This window comes from Carcharhinus amblyrhynchos, chromosome 12 (assembly GCF_965287045.1).
Source record: "Carcharhinus amblyrhynchos chromosome 12, sCarAmb.v2.hapA, whole genome shotgun sequence".
Lineage (NCBI taxonomy): Eukaryota > Metazoa > Chordata > Chondrichthyes > Carcharhiniformes > Carcharhinidae > Carcharhinus > Carcharhinus amblyrhynchos.
Window position 1 is genome coordinate 58,120,985 of NC_137335.1, and position 25,852 is coordinate 58,146,836.

General features: G+C 42.6%; 1 protein-coding gene across 3 annotated transcripts in view; it reads left to right on the top strand.

Annotated features, from left to right (window-relative positions):
- The window catches only part of pkdcca (protein kinase domain containing, cytoplasmic a), a 60,176-nt gene that overhangs the window by 32,184 nt on the left and 2,140 nt on the right, over positions 1-25,852 (top strand). Inside the window, exon 6 of one of the 3 annotated variants that reach the window (XM_080200598.1) lies at positions 22,963-23,136. In XM_080200598.1, coding sequence (XP_080056724.1) covers positions 22,963-23,136 — 174 coding nt within the window. Of the gene's footprint in view, positions 1-3,728; positions 4,324-6,309; positions 6,838-22,962; positions 23,137-25,852 lie in introns of those variants that run through there. The other 2 variants (XM_080200599.1, XM_080200600.1) reach the window with 2 other exon arrangements.

The following is a 25,852-nucleotide window of genomic DNA, read 5'->3' on the forward strand; positions in this document are numbered from 1 at the left end:
ACTGAAGATTCAGCCTCTTATCTCTTCCTTCCTAATCTGCCTTTAACAATCATTACTTCTTTCTCTCTGTCAGACCCTCTCTCTCTATCTCATTTTTGACTTCTTTGTTTGCACCTTTTTCTAACTTTCTTGCTCACTCCATCGTACCCATCTTTCTGCAGTGTGGTTTTCATGAGCTGCCCTAATATTTGTTTTATGATGCGTTACAATGGGTAGCAAGATGGAATTAATTTCTCTAAACTGCCAGGTGTCCAGTAAGCAGGTGTACACCTGCAGGCTGAGCAAGATTAGCTTAGGCCTTCCTGCCCTATGCTTCCATATGCTAATTGCAAGGTCCTCAAGGGGCCCCATTCCTAATTGCTTACTTAGGAATGGGGCCACTGTACTTCTGTGCCCTTAATTGAAGCCCATAGTGGTTAACCCTGCTGCCTCACAGAGCCAGGGATCTGGGTTCAATTCCACCCTTGGGTAACTCTGTGGAATTCACCCTTTATCCCTGTGTCTGCATGGGTTTGCTCTGGGTGTTCCAGTTTCTTCCCACTGTCCAAAGATGTGCAGGTTAGGTGGATTAGCCATGCTTAATTGTCCCTTAGTGTTCCAACACGTGTAGATTAAGGAGATCAGTGGGGTAAATGCTTGGGGTGGGCCTGGGTAAAATGCTCTGTCAGAGAGTCGGTGCAAGCCTGATGGGCCAAATGGCCTCTCTCTGCACTGGAGGGATTCTATGAACCTTTGCAAACCACAATCCCACCCCCACCTCCTGCCAGATAGTGCTTCATTTTAGGTTTGCTGACAATTCTGATGTGGTCCATGGACATGAGGCTTGAGGTTAAAATCTCACACTATAGGCAGCCTGATAATTCCCTATCCACTTCACCCCAACTCTCTCCAGGAGTTAAAATTGAGACGGGGGTCTCACTAAAAGCTGACTATTATTCTATTGATTGAACATTGACTATGATGAAAGAATCACACATTTAATAGTCTTCCTGCAACAATAGGTCTTCCACCCCTTCCCCTCCTGTCCCCTCCCACTCCCCCTCCCCCACCCCCATTCCCACTTCAGGCTAAACCTCAATCCCCCGCAGTAACCCAGCAATGCTTTAGAACTGACCTCAGGCCCTTCTCCATTGCATTTCTGTTGGTGTAACCTGACTATTGTGTTTCTCTCCCCTTTGAATAAGTGAATATCTGGCAGGAAGGAGAATCAGCCATAAATATGGGACAAAACTAACTCTAAAAAATATAATCTGTGAATTGCAAAATTTAAAAAGACACTAAATTCTGATGTCAGAAATAAAACCAAGAGGGAGAATGCGCACCGTTAATTCCAGAGGAGGGCTGAAAAGGTGTTTCCACTTATTGTAAGGCTTGTATATTAATGCAGAGTGCTGCACAAGCCTGGGAGAGTTAGCTGCATGCGTTTGCACAGGCACAATTCACCACTTGAGAAACTAGATGGCTCAGGGAGGCCGTATGCTCTCAGCCACAACTATGGGATACAGCTTCTATTAATTGTGTTTAATTTGATGCAGTTGGCAGACTTTAACTGGGGAATCCTATAAATAGGAACAAATCAAAACTAGTGACTGGGTTATGAGATGTGTGTTTGTCATGTGTTTATCTGTGAACAGAAACGAATGAAAAGATGTGAGGATTGCCTCCAGTTCTATCCTTCACTGCTCGGTTCTCTGGAATGGAACAGTTTCTCTGAATGGAAATTGGTTCCTATAGTCAGGATCTTCTGCCTTGGAGTTTGGATCGGTGAAGTAGCTAAATTGTATTACAAGATTTTACTAAATTTGGCAGACCATCCATCTTTATAGAAATTATGGGTGAAACTTTCTACTCGGTCATAGGATCTCTACAATGCAGAAGGAGGCCATTCAGCCCATCGAGTCTGCACCAACCACAATCCCACCCAGGCCCAATATCCATAACCCCACATATTTATCCTGCTAATCCTCTTAATCTACACATCTCGGGACACTAAGAGGCAGTTTAGCACGGCCAATGCACCTAACCCGCACATCACTGGAGTGTGGGAGGAAACCCCACATATTTATCCTGCTAATCCTCTTAATCTACACATCTCGGGACACTAAGAGGCAGTTTAGCACGGCCAATGCACCTAACCCGCACATCACTGGAGTGTGGGAGGAAACCCACATAGACACAGGGAGAACATACAAACAGTCACCCAAGCCAGGAATCGAACCCAGGTCCCTGGAGCTTGAGGCAGCAGTGCTAACCACTGTGCCATTGTGCCTCCTGATTTTCCCTGGCTTTTGTCCCCAGAGTGCTGGCTGAGGCAGGAAGGCTCTTCAGCTGCACAGCCCAGTTTTCTCTCCAGGCGCATTGGCCATGCTAAATTTAGTGTCTCCAGATAATCCCGCACTTTGTGCGCAGACATCTGGAGATGTGTGGTCTCTGCCATCACAGCGGTGAGGCTGAACCTGACATTGAATTAGAAAATCGCACCCCCCACCCCCCATTAAAATCAGTTAATTTTCGTAATAGCTGAAGAATCTACCCTCCTGCTTGCTGCTTAGTAAAGATGAAAACTGACTCCATACTTGCAATGGAGAATGTTGTGATATTATGACATGCACCTTGAAGGGAGTATATCTTAAGCTTCTGTCAATCATTACCACCTCGACAGAATGTGATGTCTTAGTCTCATGATTTCTAGTCAGTCTACAAGCATCAATGGATGAGGTCAGACAAGTGCGTCTCAGTCTTCCAGTGAGCATTTTCTGTATTGTCTTTAAACAAAGAAACCACACTATTGTTTCACCAATCCTTGTGTATGACTGGTACCTTTATGGTGAAGAGGATCAACACATAAGAGGAAAAATGGAATTTGAATGTACAGATTATGAAGACTTTGCAATGTCTCACATTAATAACATGGCGACTAGTTTTAAAATCCCTACATTACAGAAGGAGACCATTTGCCCCATTGAGCCTGTACCAACAACAATCCCACCCAGGCCTTCTCCTCATAACTCCACATATTTACCCTGCTGGTCCCAGTGACACTAGGTCGCAATTTAGCACGGCCAATCCATCTAACCTGCACATCCTTAGACTGAGGAGGAAACCGGAGCACCTGGAGGAAACCCACGCAGACATGGGGAAAACGTGCAAACTTGAAACAGACAGTCACCCAAGACCGGAATTGAAATCTGGTTCCTGTCGCTGTACGGCAGCAGTGCTAACCACAATGCCACTGTGTTTAGTTGAAATGACTTAATCACTGCACAGAATAGGTGGCTATGCTCTGTGTGCATTCAAATCTTCAAACTAAGTGACTTTTTTCTTCCTTTTGGTGAGGCGCATTCGAAACGGTGGGCTGACATTTTACTTTGCTGCAGCTGCGCTTCTGGAATGATGTTGCATTTGCGAGTGATAACTTGGGAAAGTCTGGCATTTTTCCAGCCAGGATCGGCAGTGAGCAGTAAATCACAAGCTGACGGCAATGAGTAGAGTAAATGGTCATTAGGGCTGATTAAATTCAGCTTCAGGGATTCTTGAGACAAACTGAATAAAGAGACCACAATCTATTGCACCTATTACACTGCATTAAACTGTAAAGTGAGTTTGTTTGACCCTACAGGCTTTTGGGATGTGGGCTTATTGAGAATGTATACAAGGCTGAGTTATTACTGGTGAATTGTGCCTGTTGTAATCGGTTTTGTGCTTTTTTTGCCTATATGTGTTCACAGCGTCCTGCCTGGAGGCAAAACTGTAACAGATCATTTTGTACTCGGCAAGACTGTTTACATGTGATGTATGGTATTCGTTCTTTGAAAGAAGCATGACTGTCAAGTTAATTCAACTCAAACAACACATTAATCGAAAGAGGAAATTGTCGTCAAACTTTAAGATTTTTATCAAGAATTCTTTTTAACAAAGATAAAATGTCAAGTTGGGCACTTGATCTAGTTTCTGTTTAGACTGTAGAATTGATCTAGCCATTACGCAGACATACAGTCATCTTGGCTGCATATGGTTATCTCCCCATAAGAGTCATTTATTTCGATATTAAAGCTGCCATGGAGAACATGCTGGCCAGCAATGTAAACGATACTACAGTATTGCTTCTTCCAATTTTCTTCCCTTTTCTTTTGAAGGTGCTGGGATATGGTTCCATGGGAACCTATCGTCCTCTGGCGCCTGACTCCATTTGTTATTCTTCATGTTTGAACCAAAAGTGATTGCACAGATTATTTGACTGAGAGGAATCACAGCTGAACGTAAACTCAGCCTTGTCTGCTGTTCACGTATGCACTTTTGGAAAGATAGTGATCAAGAGCAGCAACTCTGAAAGAGGATGAAAATAATCAGGCAGTCAGGAGCTTTGGAAACTTTGGAGTCAATGCTCCAGCTGAGATCAGCTGACCCAGCAGAGACTGTCGATCAAACGTCAGCTGTTCCTTGAAACATACTGGATACTGTGAGGCCTGGATAGAGTGGACACGGAGAGATGTTTCCACTAGTAGGAAAAACTAGAACCAGAGGACACAACCTCAGGCTGAAGGGATGATCCTTTAAAACAGAGATGAGGAGGAATAGTGAATCTGTGGAGCTCTTTGCTGCAGAAGGCTATGGAGGCCAGGGCATTGAGTCTTTAAGACAGAGATAGATAAATTCTTAATTAATAAGGGGATCAGGCGTTATGGGAAAAAGGCAGGAGAATGGGGATGAGAAAACTATCAGTCGTGAATGAATAGCAGAGAAAACTCGATGGGCTGAGTGGCCTAATTCTGCTCCTAGGTCTTATGGTCTCCTGATTCAAACCCAGCTTGGGGATTGCATTCATTAATTGGGGATTTAGGTGGACTCTTTTTTTCTAAGCAGATTATTGATTCATAAGTTAGAAATTTAATGTCCCTCACCTGCAGGTGGGAGACCCATAACATTCTGCAGGTGGCATTCCCACCGCCTTCTTACCTGCTCCTGACCTGTCTGCAATTTTACAGAGAGCAGGCAAAATCCAGGGCAGCCTATCCAGCCTGGCCCCAATCCAAGCCATTAGTGATAAAGGGTTACGTGCTATTGGGTCACAAGCTTTTGGCCAGTGGGAGGAGTTCAGGGATGTAGTGGGGGTAGCCCCGCAGATTATCCTACTCAGTCCTTGGGTGGAAAAGCGAGGGCCCCCTCCATTACTGGCACTCCTTCAAGATTGGGGATGATGTTAGCTCCCCCTACCCTTCAGATGCTGCATCTCTACCTGGTCTTGCAGTCACGACCTTAACCTCTCTTTCCCCATTACTCTGGACTCCTGCCATCTCTGGCATGAGCCTCGCTCCCCCCAGTCTCGCACACACTCCTCCATCCTGCTCTCCAAGCAGCCTCCCATCCATTGACTTTGTCTACACTCCCTGCTGCCTTAAAAAAGCAGCTAGCATAATTAAGGGTGCCATACACCCCAGACATTCTCTCTTCCAGCTTCTTCCATCAGGAAAGAAGATACAAAAATCTGCAGTCACATAGCAATCAGCTTCTTCCCTGCTGCTGTCAGACTTTTGAATGGACTTATCTTGCATTAAGTCGATCTTTCTCTATACCCTAGTTTTGACTGTAACATTACATTCTGCACGCTCTCCTTTTCTTTTCTATGAATGGTATGCTTTGTCTGTATAGCACACAAGAAACAATACTTTTCACTGTATGTTAATACATGTGACAATAATAAATCAAATCAAATCAGATTATAGAATCTGGGGACTGCTGCAATCATGATGTGGAGATGCTGGCATTGGATTGGGGTAAGCACAGTAAGAAGTGCTAAGAGACTTCTGGTGCTGTGAGACTTCTGACTGCTGCAATCCCAGGCTTGCCCACTACTCCCAGTGATGTTGCTGGGACTACAGAACTGCCGGCCTATCCGACTGGGGTCTCTGGGGTGGGACGTCCTCTTGAATGAGGAACAGAAATGCCTTCTCCAGCCAAATAATAAGTTAAACGATTGCGGGTATCGGTGGAGATGCGGTCCTTGGCGAATCTTTGGGGGGAGGGGTAGGAAAGCCTGCCACCTGTAAAATTCTGCATTGTGATTTCTGGCGGAATCAGTGGAAACTTCTAGCCAGGAGGGAAGGGAAATCAGCAAGAAAGCCGGTGATGGGCCACACTTATCTAGTTCCAATTGGCAGTTCAGACTGGCATAGGCAGAGACCAAAGATGGGAAAGGAGATGAGGAAAGGAAAGGAGATGCAAACGGATTGAAAAACTTTTCAATTATCAGACTTTGTCCTCCTTTAGTTATTAAACTGGGAGCATGAAATCAAATATCTCTACCTCCAGATCTCCCAAATACAACAAAGATCCAAAGATGCAAACGTGTACGAGCAAAGCAGAGGTTTTCAGGTCCTTCTTTACGAGGCTGCAGCATGCAACTTGTAAGACTTGTCAGTTCAAATAAAAGCTTCGAAGTAAAAGAAGAGGGAGAACAGCACGAAAGGAAGTTCCCCGATCGCAAAGACAGTTCAGCATCAGAAAGGACGAAATCACCCAGGAGTGGCTGCCAGGAAATATTACTCCAGGCTACAATTTGAAACTGCTTAAACTGCCTTGTCTGGGAAACGGGCTGTCTTGGTTGAGGGGAGGGGGGCATCAAACAGCCTGATTAAATGGCACTTTATCCACAATCTCACATACAAAAAAACACTGATACCAACATCCAATGATCGTTTAAAAATCAACTGATTTCATTTGTCTTGCAAAAGTTTTTATGCAACTTATGTAGATTCACATTTAAATGCATTGTAATCAGTGCAAATGTGTGATTTTATTGCTGTGTCCTGTCTGGTAATAGACATGCATTTAGCACGTTAAAAGACCATTAGGGATGTAAATCAACCACTACCTTGCCTTTTGCACTATGATTTATTACTGCGAGCCTTCAAATTTTATTGAAACTTTTCGGGTCGATCTTGGCAGGACACAGGACTGAACTCGACCAAGCTTCAATGTAACAGATTCAAAGCAGTAGGATGTCTCCAGTGGCGCGAACAGCTGGTTGAGAATGTGTTTGGATGTTTAATAAGTTGAAGTTTGTTGCGTTTTGTTTTGAATGAGGCTGGTCGCTGTTTACAGGAAATCTGTAGTCTCTCTGACTGAGATCAGCCGGTCACGCTGACTGCTTTGAATGACTGTGAAAGGTATGGGAGTAACTACTGATTTACAGGGAGGATTTGGCACAGAGATAAACAGAAGTCACAACGCAAGCATACCTTTTACATATCTGCATGACGCATTGTAGAAAGACCCCCTTTTCTTCGGAGCTCCAGCAGGTGTCCCTGATAGTTGCCAAACTTGTCTTGGCTGACACCCAGAATCATCCATATTGAACGTAAAAAGATCTTTGCAGAGTGGGTGGTGATCCTTCAGCAACACACTGTTACCAATCAGCAGAAATGACACTGATTAATTGATGCAGGTCCCTCATATTCAAAGAAGTGAATTGAGATAAATATAGTTGACTTTTTTTTTCCATTCAGCTTTGGAGTGCAAGCATTGCTAGTATTTATTGCCCATTTGGGGTTATTTCCAGGATGTTTGAAACATAGAAACAACTAGAGGCAAGAGAAGGCTATTTGGCCCTTCGAGCCTGCTCCACCATTCATTTTGAACATGACTGATCATCAAATTCACCTTCCTGATCCTCCCTTCCTCCCATATCCCTTGATCCCTTTAGCCTCAAGAGCTATATCTAGTTTCTTCTTGGAATCAGACAAATGGAGACTTGCTTCAGGCCATGTAACCCACCCCCCATGGGGATGATTCCATAAAAATCCCAACGTAACTTGTAAAGGGTGGAAAGGTTTCGGGATATCAGACGATGACCCACTTGCTACAGAAACGCAGGTCTTGATCTGCTCATTCTCTCATTTTTTCTGTGTGCACCTATGTGCTTATAACCATTGAAATTCTGGTCAATGGTGCCTGCCCTCAACCTCCCTCTGCCCCCACTAGTGACCCCCTCCCCTCTCTCTCTGCCTGTCACACCCCAAACACACCCTCCCTTGTTGTTGGCATGAAACTTGGCAAAGGTCTTTGAATGCCAAAGAGAGACACTCTTTTATTGGAGGTGGCCACTGCTTGGCAATTGTGTGGCAGAACTGTTACTTGACACATATCAGCCTGAGCCTGGACATTATCCTGATCTTGCTGCATGTTATCTGAGAAATTGTGCATGGAGCTAACTCTGTGCAATCAGCACTTCCAGCCCTACAATGGATCATTGATAAAAATAGTTAGGACCAAACTGTTGTCCTGAGGAATTTTTACAATGAAACCATGAATCTGAGCTGCTGACGTCTGGACGGTCAAAACCATCTTCCCATGATGCCATTCATTGGAGTAAGTTATGTGGATGGGAACAGGGAATTAATTATAAGCAGATATAGACAGTCTTTGGCAGATGGAGTTCAATGAAGGAAAACATGAGGTCATCCACTTTGGGTCTGAGAAAAATAAATGGTAACATATTCTTAATGGTGAGAACTTAGGAGCTGTGGAGGAGCAAATGGATTTAGACGTCCGTGCACACTAATAACTAAAAGCTAGCACACAAGTACAAAAGGTGATCAACGAGGTTAATGGAATGTCAGCTTTTATGTCAAGTGATGCTTCAGTTGTGCGGAGTTTTTGCATTCAGTTTTGAGTACTGAACCTCCGTAAGGAATATCTTGGCTTTGAAAGGCAGAGAACACAGATTCACCAGAGCGACATCAGGGTTTAAAAGGTTAAAACATGGCGACTGTTTACCTAAAGTTGGTTTGTGTTCCTTTGAGGTTTGATGGTTGAGGGATGACTGAATTTAGATGTTCAGAGTGATAAAGGAATTTGAGAGGGTGAATAGTGAGATGCAATTTCCTCTGAGGGGGGGAATTCAGAACAGAGAAAACAAGAGCTAAACCATTAAAGAGTGAAATCTGGAAGTGCTTTTTTGGCCTGAAGTGCAGTAAAATCTCAGCTTGATTACTATCCCCACACCCTCCTCTCCTCAAACTGCAGATGCTGGATCAATTGAAATGTTCAAATCCAAGATTGCTTGATTATTTTTGTGGTAGAGATATCAAGACATATGGAGCAAAGGCAGGTTAATCAAGTTGTGATACAGATCAAACACAATATGACAAAACAGGCTCGAGAGACTGAATGGCATTTCTCCTGTTAGAGATACCAGAATTTGGGTTCACTGCTTAAAAGTACAGGGTCGCTCATTTCAGACAGAGATGAGGGGAATTTTTTCCCTCAGAGGGTCACGAGTCTCTGGATTTCTCAAAAGGCATTGGAAGCAGAATCTTTGAATATTTCTAAGGCAGAGTTAGATAGATCTTTGAGTAACAAGAGGATGAATAGTTAGGGGGCAGGCAGGCATGTGGGGTTGAAGTTACAAGCAGATCAGCTATGATCTTATTAAATGGCAGAACAGACTCAAAGGGCCAAGTGACCTGCTCCTGCTCCTAGTTTGTATGTACAAATGTTCTGTTCCCACGGTGATGGAGGAGACTGGGACTTTGGCTGATAGCAATGACTCCCATCATTATGCCTGATTAGTTCATCTTCAGCAGTCACCAAATGTTAGTGAGGGGGACTTTGTGGGGTGGTGTGGGCTGGTTGCACCTCCACTGTCTTCTGATTCAATGTTTGCAGTCCAGCCAAGTGGCCCATCTGGTTTGAGACTTTTTTCCTTTCGAGCAATTTGGTCCAACTGAGTGGCTTGCCAGGGTAATTCTTAAGTTATTTGCACTGTTACAGTAGTTAAATAGAAGATTGGACAAAGACAATGCAACCCATCAAGGCTATCCCATGGTACAATCATGTGTACCATTGGTCCATTCTCATAGTCATGCAAATTCCAAGAAGAGATGAGAATACCTGCAGGTTAAACACTGTGAATGTCCTCAGCAACTCATAAGGCCAGCAGGGAAAGTTGCGGCAAATTGCAATAACTCATAAATCCTACTATCTGTAATCATTCCTTGCAATCGCACATTGTTCAATTATTATTTGTGTAATGGAGCGTGCAATGTTATCTATTTTTGGTTCTTTATCATATTGTAGTGCCCTAGCACTTGTCTTAATGGTGCATATAGTACTCTAGCACTTGCCTTAATGGCATGTACAATGTTAGTTTTTTTTTATCATGTTGTAGCACCCTAGCACTTGTCTTAATATTTCTTTCTGGTGTCACTGAAGCGACTCAGTGTTACCTCTTACTTGTCAACTAAAAGATAGGCCTATTTAAACTGCAAACCTATACTCTATAAAGGATTACTGTCCTCTGCCTGGAATCTGGCCAGCTTCACTTTGAAGACCTGTAGGAAATATTTACTCATTGCAGAAAACAAACCGCTGCCAATATTAAAAAAGACACCATGGAGCATTAATGCAGGACACATACAGACTTCTAATGTGATGAAAAAGGAAGCATTGAGTAAAACTGTGGCATCTCTTAGTGGTTGATTCAGGGAATCTGGACTGAGACTCATGCCTGCATAACACCTTGCCGGTAAAAGGAGAATCCATGGGAGCTCGCGGCTATATGCACGCATTATTGTCTTCACTGTAAGAAGATCAGCACATGTGCATTTTAGTAAGGGTTGCCAGATTGTGATGAAGAGCAGAAACCCTGGCTAGCTTCTTCTGCCTAAGCTAGGAAAACTATGTTATTTGTAACATTCCTACCCCATCTCTCACTGCGGGTCAGCGTATTCCACACACAGGGTCTATGTAACTCAGCCAATCAGTAGATTAAGCATCAAAATCACAGGTAAGATGTACCTGAGTTTTTAAACAATCGCTGAGGCATGCGGATGGGTTCCTGTCAAGCAAAGGCTATTTTGTCTAAGGTACAGAATATAAAATCTAATCATTACAGAGAAATTTCAGTTTTGAATGAATGAAATGAATAACAACGCAAGTTGAAGTAGCAGACTAATAATAGTGTCATGTAGACTGTATTTTATGACGGAGTAATTATAGACAGTTTTCACGTGGGTGTATCTCCTGTATTTAAATCTTCCCTTTACCATTTACCTGGCCAGTTGTGGACTCCAACACTCCATGTAACACATGTTAGTACTTTAACATGATTTGGAAGGCCAATCTAATCGCAGCCTCAAGTAGCTCCATGTAAACAGTTTAAATGCGAAGGGAAGGCACACTGACTGACAATGTGCAGGAAAGCGCAGTAAATGATGATGAAAGTGTTGGGAAATTGCATTACCATGTGGTGCAGAAGTATTTTCACATATGTGAGAGCTTGTAAATTGTGACTCTAGTTATTACAGTCTACCGCTGAAGCAAACGATCAGCCATAGACTCTGTGCCTATCCTGGAAGCATCTTCTTTTAAAATATTCCATTTTAAAAGGTGATTTACTTCTTCGGCTCTGGGGTCTTTCCGCGTCACACCAAATTCGAAAGGGTGACTGATTGTCCAGCTTTCCAAACACCATCAATGCTCCTCTGAAACTAGCCCCTGTTTGCTTTGCAACAGCAAACCTGGGATAATTCTGTTTCCAATTTTCCCCCTTTCCCACTGGGGAGAACACCTGGCCTCATAGAGCTTGCTGCTTCTTCACAGCGATGCCTTCACCAGAGCTTTGGGACACGTTCTGGAAATGTGTCTTAGCGATCAGACCATCGAGGTGATGAAAGACAATTCTTCAAATGGCTCACACCAAACTATGTCTAACTAGAGTTGCGTAACTCATTTGTTTATCCAATTTGAACAATAATCCCAATAGAGAAACCTTCAAGAGTGAAAACTGTAAATCATTTTTAATGATGAACTTGGCAGTTTAATGATTAAATGCTTGAGTGTCATCTTATTTTTGCATGTTTACTTTCCTCCTTTTTCAGAACATTGTGCTCACATATATGAGCCAAAAGGCAGTTTAATTGTGATGCCTCCACTGCCACCTTGGGTGAGCTCAGCTAGTTTAGCAAGCTCTGCTCTGTATGGTTCAATGAAGCACCATTTTCACCAACTGCTGGGAAAGTCATCTCTGTTTTACAAGCAGGGCTGTGGTAGGAGGCGCTCTGTAAGTTTGGAGGTACTAGTCATGGTCCCAGATCAAGCTTCAGAACATCAATTTACTTTTCACACAGCCCCTTTATCAACCTTTGACCATTTGTGGAAGCGTTATAACACAAAACATTATCTAGGTATGTATGATGTTACTTAGGTGCCACTATTGTTCTAAAGGCCAATTCTTTTGTTATCTTGAAATTACCAGTTGGTTTCCCTAGTATTTGATGCAAAGTGCTCATCACAATGTTTTATGCAGCCTTCTCAATTTTGGATGCATGAAATATTTGCAAGGAATTTCTATGATTCTTGGTGACTACTTTAGTTGTATTTGGATGCCTACCTCTTAACTTTGGTTCCAAAATTGTAACGACCATAAGAGAAAGTTGCTTTTAGTCTGGTGCAGGCTCTTTGTGATGGCTTTTATCAACCTATCAATCAACCAATTCAACAGAATTTGATGACCTAGGTTCAAGTGCATCATTTTTCTGATTTTGTCAATTCAGCTGTCGTGATAAAGATTGATCAGAGAGAGAGCAATTCCAGCATGGTCTAACAAGTAGGCTCCAGGATGCCCATGTGGGCCAGTAGGTTAATCTTTGAACCTTTGACACCAGCATTTCAATTTGGCTCAGATCAGAGGGTGAAACCTCCATCCACTGGCAACTGTGACGGTCTTGCACCAAATTAAGTTCAAAACGCTCTCAATTGGAGTGATGTGCCACCGGGTATAATTCCGAGTCACAGGAGCCAGAAAATTTCAGTTTCAGTCTTTGATGTGTGTTGAGGGAAGAGTCTTTGTTAATGAGGATAAGAGATATAATTAGCTGGTCAGCCAGAGAGGGGCAAGAAAATCAGCTGAGATTATCAATCATGATTTGTACATAATCACCACTGTCTGAAAGTGTGGATTAGTCCAATAACTTGCTAGTGCTCGTTATCAGAACTTTTGAGTAATGATCACTTCAATAAGATAACAAGTTGCTAAATATATTCCTGTTGAGTAAATACTTTCACAAAAGGAGAGAATTTTAAAGTCATCTCAACCCAGCTCCTGTTGTCGATCAAGGCCCCTAGAACAACAGTTGGCACCTCAACAGCATTAATAGTACCTAGATCATATATTCTGTGTTGTGATGTTCTTATGAGGCACTATGGGACCTTTCGTTATGTTAAAGGCACTCCATAAATATAACTTGTTTTTGTTGATGATAAGGTGCGAGCCACCATGTTGTTTTGTGTCCGTAGACTGTTTGATCGCTCAATTCCTTCACTGGCCACCAGCAAATTACTTTTATTTTCAGTGGCTGATGTGGCGCTTCCAAAGCCAAGAGGAGAGAACTCATGACAAGAAATTAAAGTTGTGCTTATTATTCGGTGCTACTGCTACTTAATAGGTTGTGACGTAAATGGGACACGTTGCTTACAGTAACAGCCAAAGTTACCGTCGAAATTCCAAGTTGTCCCGTAACATTGATGTGAGATTGTCGGGATACTTGTTGCTGAGAATGTAGCTCGACAGAAGACTTCAAACAACATAGGAAGGTTAAAAGGTGGAGTCTACATGCAGCTGCAAATAAAAAAAATCTTCATTAGTGATTATTTTAATTTGCTGCTGCATGGCTTAGCTTTAAAGTTCAGAGGCAGCTGGGGAGTTGAGAGACAGGACACATTTTTTTTCCCCCTTGAACCACACAGAATAGAGAGAGTTCATGAAGGGAAGCGAGACTGAATGGCAGCCAAGGGTGCAGTGCAGGGCAGGCCAGAAGAACTGGGCAAGTATCAAACCGACATGCTTCATGTACTCCTTTCTTAGGATCCCATCAAGAAACCTTTTTTTGTCAAACAGAGCAAGAAACGTTTTGTTAATTAAAAGCCTCTGCACTATTCATGTGCAGGGAGGGGAAAGAAAAAGCCAAATAGTTTTGCGCTTCTGATTTGGGGGGAGGAGCAGAAGACGCCAGTCCAGCTCTAACAGCAACAATCAAACTCAGTGTTTGGGATTTGATGAAGAAATAGTTCAGTTGAATGGATGCTACTTATTAAAAGCTGCATTCTTTCTGTGAGAACTGAATAGAATAGAGACATGCACCTCAGAGTAATGGATATTGAATTTGCTGAACCAAATTTATCTGCAACATCTTTTTCAGAAGTATGTCGGCTTTCTGCAGATTTAATAGATAGAGCTTTGTGCAGTGAATCATAAAGGAACTTTTGAGGTTGCAGTTAGTGGCATTTTCTTACATTTTATTTTGAGATGGTTGACAAACACCTTTTTCCTCCACGCTTGTGAATAATTGAAAAGTCAGTGATTAAACATTTAAACACTCAACTGCTGAAGTATGCTAAACATCTTGTCCTGTTCCATTATTGAAAAACCACAATTAGTTATATTGCTGAAGAGAAACTTGCTTTTAAGCTGCTGCTGGATTTAACGAAGTAAGCAGTCTCACAACGGCAGGTTAAAGTCCAACAGGTTTATTTGACAGCACAAGCTTTCGGAGCGTTGCCTTTTCATCAGGTTCGTTTAACTAAAGCATCATTAGCTGTAAAGCAAATGGAATTCAGGGGAAATAAGCGCACAAAATACTGAAAGTGTACAGCAAGTCAATCAACATCTGAAAAAGGAAAGGGATATCAAAGTTTTTGATCTCAACAGTACATCTCTCATTTTGATTTCAAAAGATTGGCACAGTTTATCATCTTATCACTGAATGTTGCTCACTATCCTGGGAGGATAGGATCAGTGAAATGTCCCCATATTATTTCTTTCATTTGTTCAGGGACATGGGTGTTGCTGGCTGGCCAGCACTTATTGCCCAGCCCAAGTTGTCTGAGAGCAGTTTAGAGCCAACCATCTTGCTGTGACTCTTGAATCACGTGTAGGCCAGACCAGATATGGACGGCAGATTTCCTTCCTGAAACAACATTGGTGAACTAGATGGCTTTTTCTGACGATGGACAATAATTCCAGACTTTTTTTTATTGAATTCAAATTCTACCATCTGCCGTTGCAGGATTCAAACCCAGGTCCCCAGAGTATTAGCTGGGTTTCTGGATTAATAGTCTAGCAAAAATATCAGTAGGCTATTGCCTCCCCCCATGGGGGTAGAAGATTGACATGAAGGTTTTATCACAAAAGAAATCATAGAAACCCTACAGTGCAGAAGGAGGCCATTTGGCCTATCGAGACTGCACCGACCACAATCCCACCCACTCCCTACCCCCATATCCCGACATATTTACCCACTAATCCCTTTAACCTACGCATCTCAGGACTCTAAGGGGCAATTTTTTTTTAGCATGGCCAATCAACCTAATCTGCACATCTTTGGACTATGGGAGGAAACCGGAGAACCTGGAAGAAACCCACACGGACATGAGGAGAATGTGCAAACTCCACACAGACGGTGACCCGAGCCGGGAATCAAACCCAGGTCCCTGGATGGCTAACCACTGTGCTACCATATCGTCCCAGTTTCATATGAAAGTGACCAAGAGCATGGATTACGTTGAAGCAAATTGCTTTCCTTTCCTCTATGTGCCTAGCCTCCAGCTGACTCCTTGTTCTGCTGATATGGCCCAAATATGAACTTACTGCCACAAATACCACAGTGCCTGAGCATATGATCATGGTGTGTTATGTTTTTAAATCACTGTGACACTATACTGCCTGTGTGCACATTGAGAAAAGGAGAGGCTGGTTTTCAGTACATTCTTAGCATCACGAACACTGAATTACCTTAGTGAAGTGAAAATGTTTGAGATTAGCCTGTTGTTATTCTTAACACCATTAAACAACTGTTTAAGGGAGTGTGTAACCATGTAATTGTATCTTGTAAGCACTTTATTGTGTTTGTATTCCAAGCATACAATGGTGCATATATAAAAAGTTACTTGGAACGCTCTGCCAATAATGGCTTACTACATCGGTTCGTCATCTGATATTATACTTAGCTGCACAAATTAAGAAGGTCTAAAGTCTAATACTTGTTCTGATATGCTTGCTGGTCGCAGCCTTGGTGATGGTAGAGATGTGATATTTGTGTTTAGCACTCCTCTGTTAGGAAGGATTAAGTTCAATGAGGGTTTACGATTCTGGATGCTGTCCAATAAATACTTATCTTTGGATATTGGGTGTGAAAGGGTTGAGGGAGCTATGAGGAAGTATTGTCTGCTCACCCACCATGGGACAGGAGATTCCCACCTAAAGTCAGCGGACCTTTGGCTAATCTCAATGACACAGTTCATACATAGAGAATGGTCACCCGGGCAACTTACTGTGTAATCTGTATGAACTAGCACAATTCCATAAGACCAGAAGATATAGGAACAGAATTAGGTCTTTCGGTCCGGTGAGTCAGCTCCGCCATTCAATCATGGCCGATAAGTTTCTCAACCCCATTTTGCCACTTTTTCTCTGTAACCCTTGGTCCTTTTACCAATCAAGAACCCATTTATCTCTGTCTTAAATGCATTCAATGACCTGGCCGCCACAGCCTTCTGTGGCAATGAGTTCTGAGATTGCCACTCTCTGGCTGAAGAAATTCCTCATCATTTCAGTTCTAAATGGTTATCCCTTTACTCAAAGGCTGTGCTCACAGGTCCTTCTACTAGTCTCTTCTACTAATGGAAACATCTTCCCCACGTCCACTTGATCCAGACCTTTCATCATTCAATTAGTTTCAATAAGATCCCCCCACATCCTTCCATACTCCATCAACATCCAGCGCCCCAGACGCTTCTCATATGTCAAGCTTTTCATTCTCGTGCACCTCTTCTGGACCCTCTCCAAGGCCAGCACATTCTTCCTTAGATATGGGGCCCAAAATTACTCGCAATATTCTAAATGTGGTCACACCAGAGCCTTATAAAATCTCAACAGTATATCCCTGCCTTTGGAAAGTGTGGCAAATTGAGAAGCAAACAGAAAAGCCACACTGCTCAGCAAAGATACGTCAAATCTGACCTTAAATCCATTTATATTGTTGACGAACACTGGGGTTTCCAGGCAGTGTGTTACTGACTTTGCCAGTAACTAAGCTTTCACAAGAACTTCTTAGGCGGTATATTTATCAAGGATATGCAGCGAATTAACATTTTTTATAAGAGGAAATACATCTTGTATGAAGTTCAGTGGCCAAAAGTTTAACTGTTTGCTCTTTTCCCTAGTCAAAGTTCATCTTTTGATACTTTGAACCCAATCCAACAGCATTGAACGGACAGTCCAAAACATCTTTTGCCAATAACTAATGTAACTGACCTGGCTCTGTGGCTATAAATCTGTTAGTCATCCATTTCGGTTGCACGTGGCAAGGCATCACCGCTTGGCTAAAGAACATGCTTCACAAAATAATGAAAGGAAACATTTCTAGAGCTGCGCAGGCTACAGGCAGTTTTTTTTTCAAGCACGTTTGAAAATCACCACAATATACTAGTTCATTTGTTTTCAATTAACCCACTATACTGAGTGCCTCTTTATAGTCTAGATTATTTGGAAGAAAAGACTAGGTTGGAATTATCTGCCTCCCATTCATCCCCAAGAGTAGGCTGGCAGGTGAGGGGCTGGGTGGGGGTGTGCATGGTGACATGGTGAGGGGTGCTGGGCCTTATCTATCTTCTAATCATCTCATTTTATCATTCTTGGGTCAGAGTTAGGCGTTCCACCTGACTTTAGGAGCCTGCTTTACTGGTGTAAGAGAAGCTGCCCCACTTATTTGATTATCTGTTTGGAGGGTGAGGGGGTGTGAGACTGCCTGTCTGTTTTTGTTTTAACTATTGTCAAAGTCCCACAGCACCAACGCAGGTCTTTTAACTAGCCCGCTCTTCCAAGCATGTTCCTGGATTGGTTGGCTCAATAACAGCTCATACCCACACCACTGGTAGTAAAGATTTTGCCTTTGCCGGCATTTTTCTCCTGAAATGGGCCAGGCTGGAAATTTTCCCAACTCCTGCAACCTATCTCGAGGGTGAAACAGCAGGCCTTCCTACCACCAATAAATGGTTTACATTTGAAAATGTCCAACTTTCCATTTGTCTAAGGCATAGATTACAAAATCAAGGTAGTCATGTTGGAGTTATATAGAACTTTGGTGAGCCCACAATTGGAGTATTGTGTGCAGTCCTGGTCACCACGTTATTGGAAGGATGTGATTACACTGAAGGGACTGCAGAGGGGATTCACCAGGATGCTGCCTGGGATGGAACATTTATGTTATGAAGAGAGGTTGGGTAAGCTTGGGTTTTTTTCATTGGAGCAGAGAAGACTGAGGGGCGACCTGATCGAGGTTTACAAGATTATGAGGAACATGGACAGAGTGGATAAGGAGCAGTTGTTCCTCTTAGTTGAAGGGTCAGTCATGAGGGGTCATAGGTCCAAGGTGAGGGGTAGGCGGTTTAGGGGAGATGTGAGGGAAAACTTTTTTTATCCAGGGGGTGATGACAGTCTGAAATATACTGCCTGGGAAGATGGTAGAGGCGGGTTGCCTCACACCCTTGAAAAAGTATCTGAGCACTTGGCACATCAAAACATTCAGGGCTATGAGCCAAGTGCTGACAGATGGGATTAGGTAGGAGTTCAGGTACCTCTAATGTGTCGGTGTGGACTCGATCGGCCAAAGGGCCTCTTCTGCACTGTATGATTCTAAGATTCTATGATATTAGACAGCGCATTGAGAAAATCAGGGAAGAGCCTGGATCACCCCAAAAAATACCATTAACTTTGGAGTTTGTAATGAGTGTGCTTACTGTCCTATGAGTTATTATAGTTCCTGCCCAAGAAAATTCTGTAATTCCAGTTGCTCTCAAGTTGTTTTCAACTAAAGTTAATGTGAAAAGAAATATATTTAGATTGAAAATTGATTTGCCCTAAATACTTAACAGAACATTCTTTTTTTTCTGTCAGATAAATTGATTAGGAGTTAGGGCGATGAATGGAATTACGATACAAATCAGTCAGGATCTAATTGAGTGATGATGCAGACTTAAGGGTGCGAATGGCCATATTCCAGCTTCTATATTCCTGTGCTCCAATGTTGCTACTCTATTCGCTAAAATGGGAGAAACAGAAGAAATTTCAATAATATTCATTGAGTGATAAAGGCAAGGCAATTAACATTCTTTTGAAATCAAAATTAAACCAGGCCTTCGAGTTCAAAGACTCATAGGTTACAGTAGGTAATTACAGATGTTTAATCTTTCCATATCCTGATCTGTGATAGTATGGCACCATTTGATGGTAGATCACAATCACACGCAAGAATGAATATAGTGCTTGCTCTTATAATTGCAAATAAATAGGAGGTTAAAAGAAATGCAACTATAATTGTAATTATTTGTCGCTGTTCATCTTAACCTTCTGACCTTGTATTTGATTAGCAGAAGCACGACCCTGAGATTAAAGCAGCATTCCAAAGCAGTATGTTTCAATGAAATCTCATTTCAAAGTAGCATTTGTTCACACTCGGGGAGTCCAGGCTACAATTTACTGCAGACTCAGGTTATGTCCCGTCATGTCATGAAACAACATCGTCAAAAACATTTAACTGGATTTTTAAAAGGCCTTCCATGATGCCCCATAATAAACTAACGAGTAAGGTCGGAGAGTGCAGAGTCACAGGAGAAGCGAGAATGGATTGCTCCCAGACAAAGACTGGGGATGAAAGCTGGTTCCTCAGAGCGACAGAGTGTGAGAGTGGTGTTCCACAGTGACTTGGTGCTGGGACCGCAGCCGTTCACATTTTACATTCATGATTTAGACTTTGGAATCAAAAACACAATACCTGAATTTGCAAAGGGCATCTTATGGTTGGCGGGGAGTGAGTAATGATGGTTGCAATTGGGTGGTGTTAATGAGGAAGATCGCGAAAACTTTCAGATGGGTGTTAATAAATTTACAGAGTGGGCAAATACTTGGCAAATGAATTCAATGTAGATAAATATGAGGTAGCCCATTTTGTAGGAAGACTAGGCTGGTCACTTATACCTCGGAAAGTACAATTCTAGGTGGGATCGAGAAACAAAGTGATCTCAGAGTTCCAATATGTCAATCACTAAAAGTTGTGCCATGGTTTAGCAAGACGATAAAAATAAGCAAACCTAGCAATAGATTTTATTTCTGGAGGAATAGAATTGAAGGGTAAGGGAATTATGCTGAACTTGTAGCAAAATTTCGTTAGATCCAACTTCTTTCTTCACTTATCCTCTGAGGGATATAAGGCAGCTATGAGCTTTTGCCACCTCTCTCAATCTTTAGCTACATTTTGTGCTTGACCCCATGAGAGCTCCATCTCACTCACCCTGGCCATCATAGTTCTATGCCAGGTTGTCTTTGACCTGCTCTGGTGGTGTCCATCTAAGGAGCACTTTGCCTTTTCTCTAAGAGGACTACATTCAGTTCTGGTCACCATCATTATCATCAGATCCTCACATGACGTCTGCCAGGGTTGCCAAGTCATAAAATGGATATAAAGGGTCCTAAGAAGATGTACAGAAATGTGTGGGGTGTACATATTGGCAAAGGATTGACAGCCTCAGAAATATATTGTCATATTTTTCTGAGGCTGTATAAGGCTCTGGTCAGACCCAATTTGGAATATAGTGAACAGTTTTGAGCCCCATGTCTAAGGAAGATTGTGCTGGCCATGGAAGGGGTCCAGAGGATGTTCACAAGAATGATCCCTGGAATGAAGAGCTTGTCATATGAGGAATGGTTAAGGACTCTGGGTCAGTACTTGTTGGAGTTTAGAAGGATAAGGCGGGATTTTACTGAAATTTACAGGACACTGCGAGGCCTGGATAAAGTGGACATGGAGAGGATGTTTCTACTAGTATGAAAAGTTAGAACCAGAGGGCACAATCTCTGGCTAAAGGGACAATCCTTTAAAACAGAGAAAAGGAGGAATTTCTTCAGCCAGGGACTGGTGAATCTGTGGAACTCGTTGCCACAGAAAGCTGTGAAGGCCAGGGCATTGAGTGTCTTTAAGACAGAGATAGATAGGTTCTTGATTAATAAGGGGGTCAGAGGTTATGGGAAAAGGCAGGAGAATAGGGATGAGAAAAATATCAGCCATGATTGAATGGAGGAGCAGATTCGATGGGCCGAGTGGCCTAATTCAACTCCTGTGTCTTTTAGCCTGGCTGCCTATCTCTTGAAAAGGAATGCTTTGGAGTGTCCTGATAAGGATGTGTAAAATTCTGAAAGATTTATGATCATGTGGATGCAAGGAGAATGTTTCCACTTGTAGGAAAGAATATAACCAGAAGCCATCAATTCATGATGGTTACCAAGAAATCCAATTGGGAACTCTGAAGAAATTTTATTGTCGAACAAGTGGTGCAAATGTGAAACTGGATACCATCAGAAATGGTTGAAGCAAATGCTGTATTTTTTTATTTACTCTTTCATGGGATGTGAGTATCACTGGCAAGACAAGCATTTGTTGTCTATCCCTAATCACCCTTGAGAAGGTGGTGGTGTGCTGCCTTCTTGAATTGCAGCAGTTCATGTGGTGTAGGCACAATCACAGTGCTGTTGTGAAGGGAGTTCGAAATGTGTCCTATGTAAAAACACCATATATTTATATAGTGCTTTTACCACGCTAAAATGTCTTAAAGAGCTTAGGGGGCCTTAATGAAACAAAATGTCCCACTGAGCCACATATTGGGAAAGGTGACCATCGGCTTGGTTAATGAGATATTCAGTGATATTCAGTGATATTAAAAACATGACAAGCTGTGGAAGAATCTGATAGTACAGGTACCCAAGCTTTTACACATCTTAGTGATGCCACCTAGTCCCCCTTACCAACTTCTTATCGGAAAAGGAGTCTCAGCCAAAGAACGGTATGCTGTGTCTGGAGGTGCCTGGGGGGATTTGGTGGGTGAGGGGGTTGGGGGGATGAGGGTGGGGATAGGGGCATAGTATCAACAATTGGCCTAAACTGCTTGACATCCTTGTTGCTGCTTATCTTCTAAATATGCTTGATTAAAAAAAATTCCTACTGGGCAAGACATTGGTGCCAATAATGGAAAAAAATGACAATTGGCAGGGATAGAATGAGGAAGTTAGGGTGGCAGGAATGGAAGATTATCAAAAGAAAGGCTTAAAAAATGACTCAAAATATAAATACCTGAACTTTGCAGTATTTTTTCATATTGTAATATTTAATCTCCCTGTGTAACAACTCTCTTACATGGGATACAATCTACATCTTATGTCCTACATGTCAGAATGTTTGGAACTGGACATTCCAAACTTTAATTTAATATTAAATAGAGTGCCTGGATGTTTGAAGTAAACACTTGCACCATTGCTGGAAAATAGATCAAACGCAAAGTTCAGTGGCGATCGTGATCAAGCTTAAGATTGTGTCTGGACTCCAGGCAACATGAAATTGTACTTAATGTATTCTCACAGGTAATTTGTTTAGAATAACTAGACCATTTGACTATCCACTAAGATATGTGAAAGCTTGGGTAACTGTACTATCAGATTCTTCCACAGTTTGTTGGTCATTAGAACATTTTGCACTCTTCCCTGATATGGAATTTGTCCAGGCTGACTAGCTCTCCTCTTGACCACGGGAATCCAATGAGGGAGATAGTGACCTCCTAGGAATTGCCAAACCTTGATATGTACAATGTGCTTATCATGTACAGCATTTCTCTTGCTGGAGAGCATAAAAAAGAATGAACATGGTTGTGGAGACAAGAGTTTATAGGAATAAAGAGAGAGAGAGAGACCAACAAACCAAAAGGTGGTGAATAAGATCAATTAATCAAAATGATGCAGTTTGAGAGGACCTCACACACACGCTGCTCGTAATTGAAAATCGGGATTTGTTCTACCAGTGTCGTGCAGATTGGTTTGGTTAGATTAATGATGTTAACCTCACTTATTTGCTTGGTTTACAGAATACAAACAATTAGCCAATGTTGCTGTACCAGATGAAAACTACCGGTGTTGGCCATCCTACCACCATGACGGTTGCCTGCTGTCCATCTATGATCTGAATGAGGCCATGGAGATATGTGATAATCATTCCCAGTGCCATGCTTTTGTTCTAACCAATCAGACAACTTGGACAGGTAAACCTTATTCTAGCCCAGACAATACCCAATCTAGTGTGGCATCAATAGTTGAGTGAAAGACATGCCATAGTAGGGCAAATTTAGTGAGAATGTTGGGCTGGTCAGAATTAGGTGTACCTGACAATATTCACGAATTTTTCTTTGCGATTCCGGGTCTTTACCAAAGTTTTCTATTCTCTTTGTCTTTTCATTAAAAAAGATAAAATGGCTGCTTTGCTCATAACCTTCATGAGTCATTCAAAGTGGAAGATAAACCTGAATGAAACAACTTTCAGGGGGATCCCAGTACATGCATGGCATGCATCTTTGTAACAGTGATATGGCTTTATTTCATTTGAATAGGATTTAAAAAAACTACTGAGGGAGAAAGGGAATGGGTGACCTCCGGACAGAGGAAGAGTAGGAAGGCAGTGCAGAGGTCCATAGCGGTCATTTCTCTTCAAATCAGGTATACCGTTTTGTTGGGGGGGGGGATGGCTCACCAGGGCAAGGTGGCAGCAGCTAAGTTTATGACACCATGGCTGGCTCTCCTGCTCAGGAGGGCAGGAAAAAGAGTGGCGGAGCTATACTGATAGGGGATTCAATTGTAAGGGGACTAGACAGGCGTGCGGATGCAAATGAGACTGCAGGATGCTATGGTGCCTCCCTGCTGCAAGAGTCAAGGATGTCTCAGCCTGGCTGGGGGGGAAAGGTGAACAGTCAGCTGTCATGTTGCATATAGGCACCAACAATATAGGTTAACATGGGATGAGGTCCTACAAGCTGAATATAAGGACTTAGGAGTTAAACTGAAAAGTGGGACCTCAAAGGTAGTAATCTCAGGATTGCTACCAGTACCATGTGCTAGTCAGAGTAGGAATCTCAGGATAGCTAAAATGAATACATAGCTTGAGGGATGGTGCAAGAGGGAGGGATTCAAATTCCTGGGACATTGGAACTGGTTCTGGGGGAGGTGGGACTCAGTACAAATCGGACGGTCTGCACCTGAACAGGACTGGAGCCAATGTCCTAGGGGGAGTGCTTGCTAGTGATGTTGGGGAGGGTTTAAACTAATGTGGCAGGGGGATGAGAACCGATGCAGGAAGTCAGGGGGAAGTAAGGTGGGGACAGAAACAAAAACCAGTAAAGGGAAAAGTGGAAGGCAGAGAAACCAAAGATAAAAATCAAAAAGGGGCCACAGTATAGTGTACAGAGACTGTGGAGAACTCAGTGAATGGATCCAGTAAGGCTAAGAGAAATAAAACACAGAGAGAGTGTACAAAACATGACAGGATAGATGGTCTGAGGTGTGTTCGCTTTAATACAAGGAGCATGACAGGTAAGGCAGATGAACTTAAAGCTTGGATTACTAAATGCAACTATGATGTTGTGGCAATTACAGAGATGTGGATGAAAGAAGAGCATAATTGGCAGCTTATTATTCCAAGATTTAGATGCTTCAGGTGAGATAGAGAGGGTGACAAAAGAGGTGGAGTATTGCTTTACTGATTAGGGAGAACATCAAGCTATACTGAGGAGGACAACTTGGTGGGATCATGCAGTAAGGCCATATGGGTGGAACTCAGGAATTGGAGCAGTGCAGTCACACTGTTGGGGTTGTACTACAGACCTCACAACAGCCTGTGTGAAGTGGAGGAACTGATATGTCAGCAGATCATGGGAAGATGTAAAAACAACATGTTTGTTGCGATGGGTAATTTTAACTTCCCCAACAGAGGCTGGGATTCCTTTTGTGCCAGGGGCTTGAATGTAGCAGAATTTATTCAGTGTGTCTAAGAGTGCTTCTTGAGGCAACATTTAGATAGTCCAACTCGGGAAGGGGCTATCTTAGACCTGGTTCTGGGAAACGAACCTGGATAGGTGATTGATGTCTCAGTGGAGGACCATTTTGGGAGTAGTGATCACAATTCTATAAATTTCAAGATATTTGTAGAAAAGGATAGAAGCAGTAAAACAAAACACTGAGTGAAAATAGTAAACTGGGGGAAGGCGTGGGGAAGAACTATGACAGAATTAGGCAGGATCTAGAGAGTGCAGACTGGGGTGGCTGTTTGAGGGTAAATCTGCATCCGATATGTGGGAGATTTTAGAAGTCAATTGTTAGCAATTCAAGACAAGTATGTCCCTGTAAAAATGAAGGATAAAGATGGCAAGATGGGTGCATGGTGACACAATGGTTAGCACTTTTACCTCACAGCTCCAGGGATCTGGGTTCGATTTCCGACTTGAGTCTCTGTCTGTGTGGAGTCTGCACATTCTGGTCATGTCTACACAAGTTTCCTCCGGGTGTTCTCGTTTCCTCCCACAGCCTGAAAGACGTGCTAGTTAGGTACATTAACGATGCTAAATTCTCCCTCAGTGTACCCGAACAGGCATCAGAGTGTAGCGACTAGAGGATTTTCACAGTAACTTCTTTGCAGTGCTACTGTAAACATACTTAGAGGCAAGAAAATATTGGATTAGAGAGGCATGTGTGTCAGCACAGACTTGGTGGGCCGAAGGGCCTGTTCCTGTGGTGTCCTGTTCTTTGTTCTTTGACTAGCATGGAATCATGATAACAATTTCAGGCATGGTTCCATCAGTGTAATCATAATATTTAGAGTACTTGAGGAATCTCAGAACCACGGAAATCACTCTTCCGTTTTGCAGAGCATCCAAATTGTTTTTTTATTTGGATATGGGCATCACTGACTGGCCAGCATTTATTGCCCAT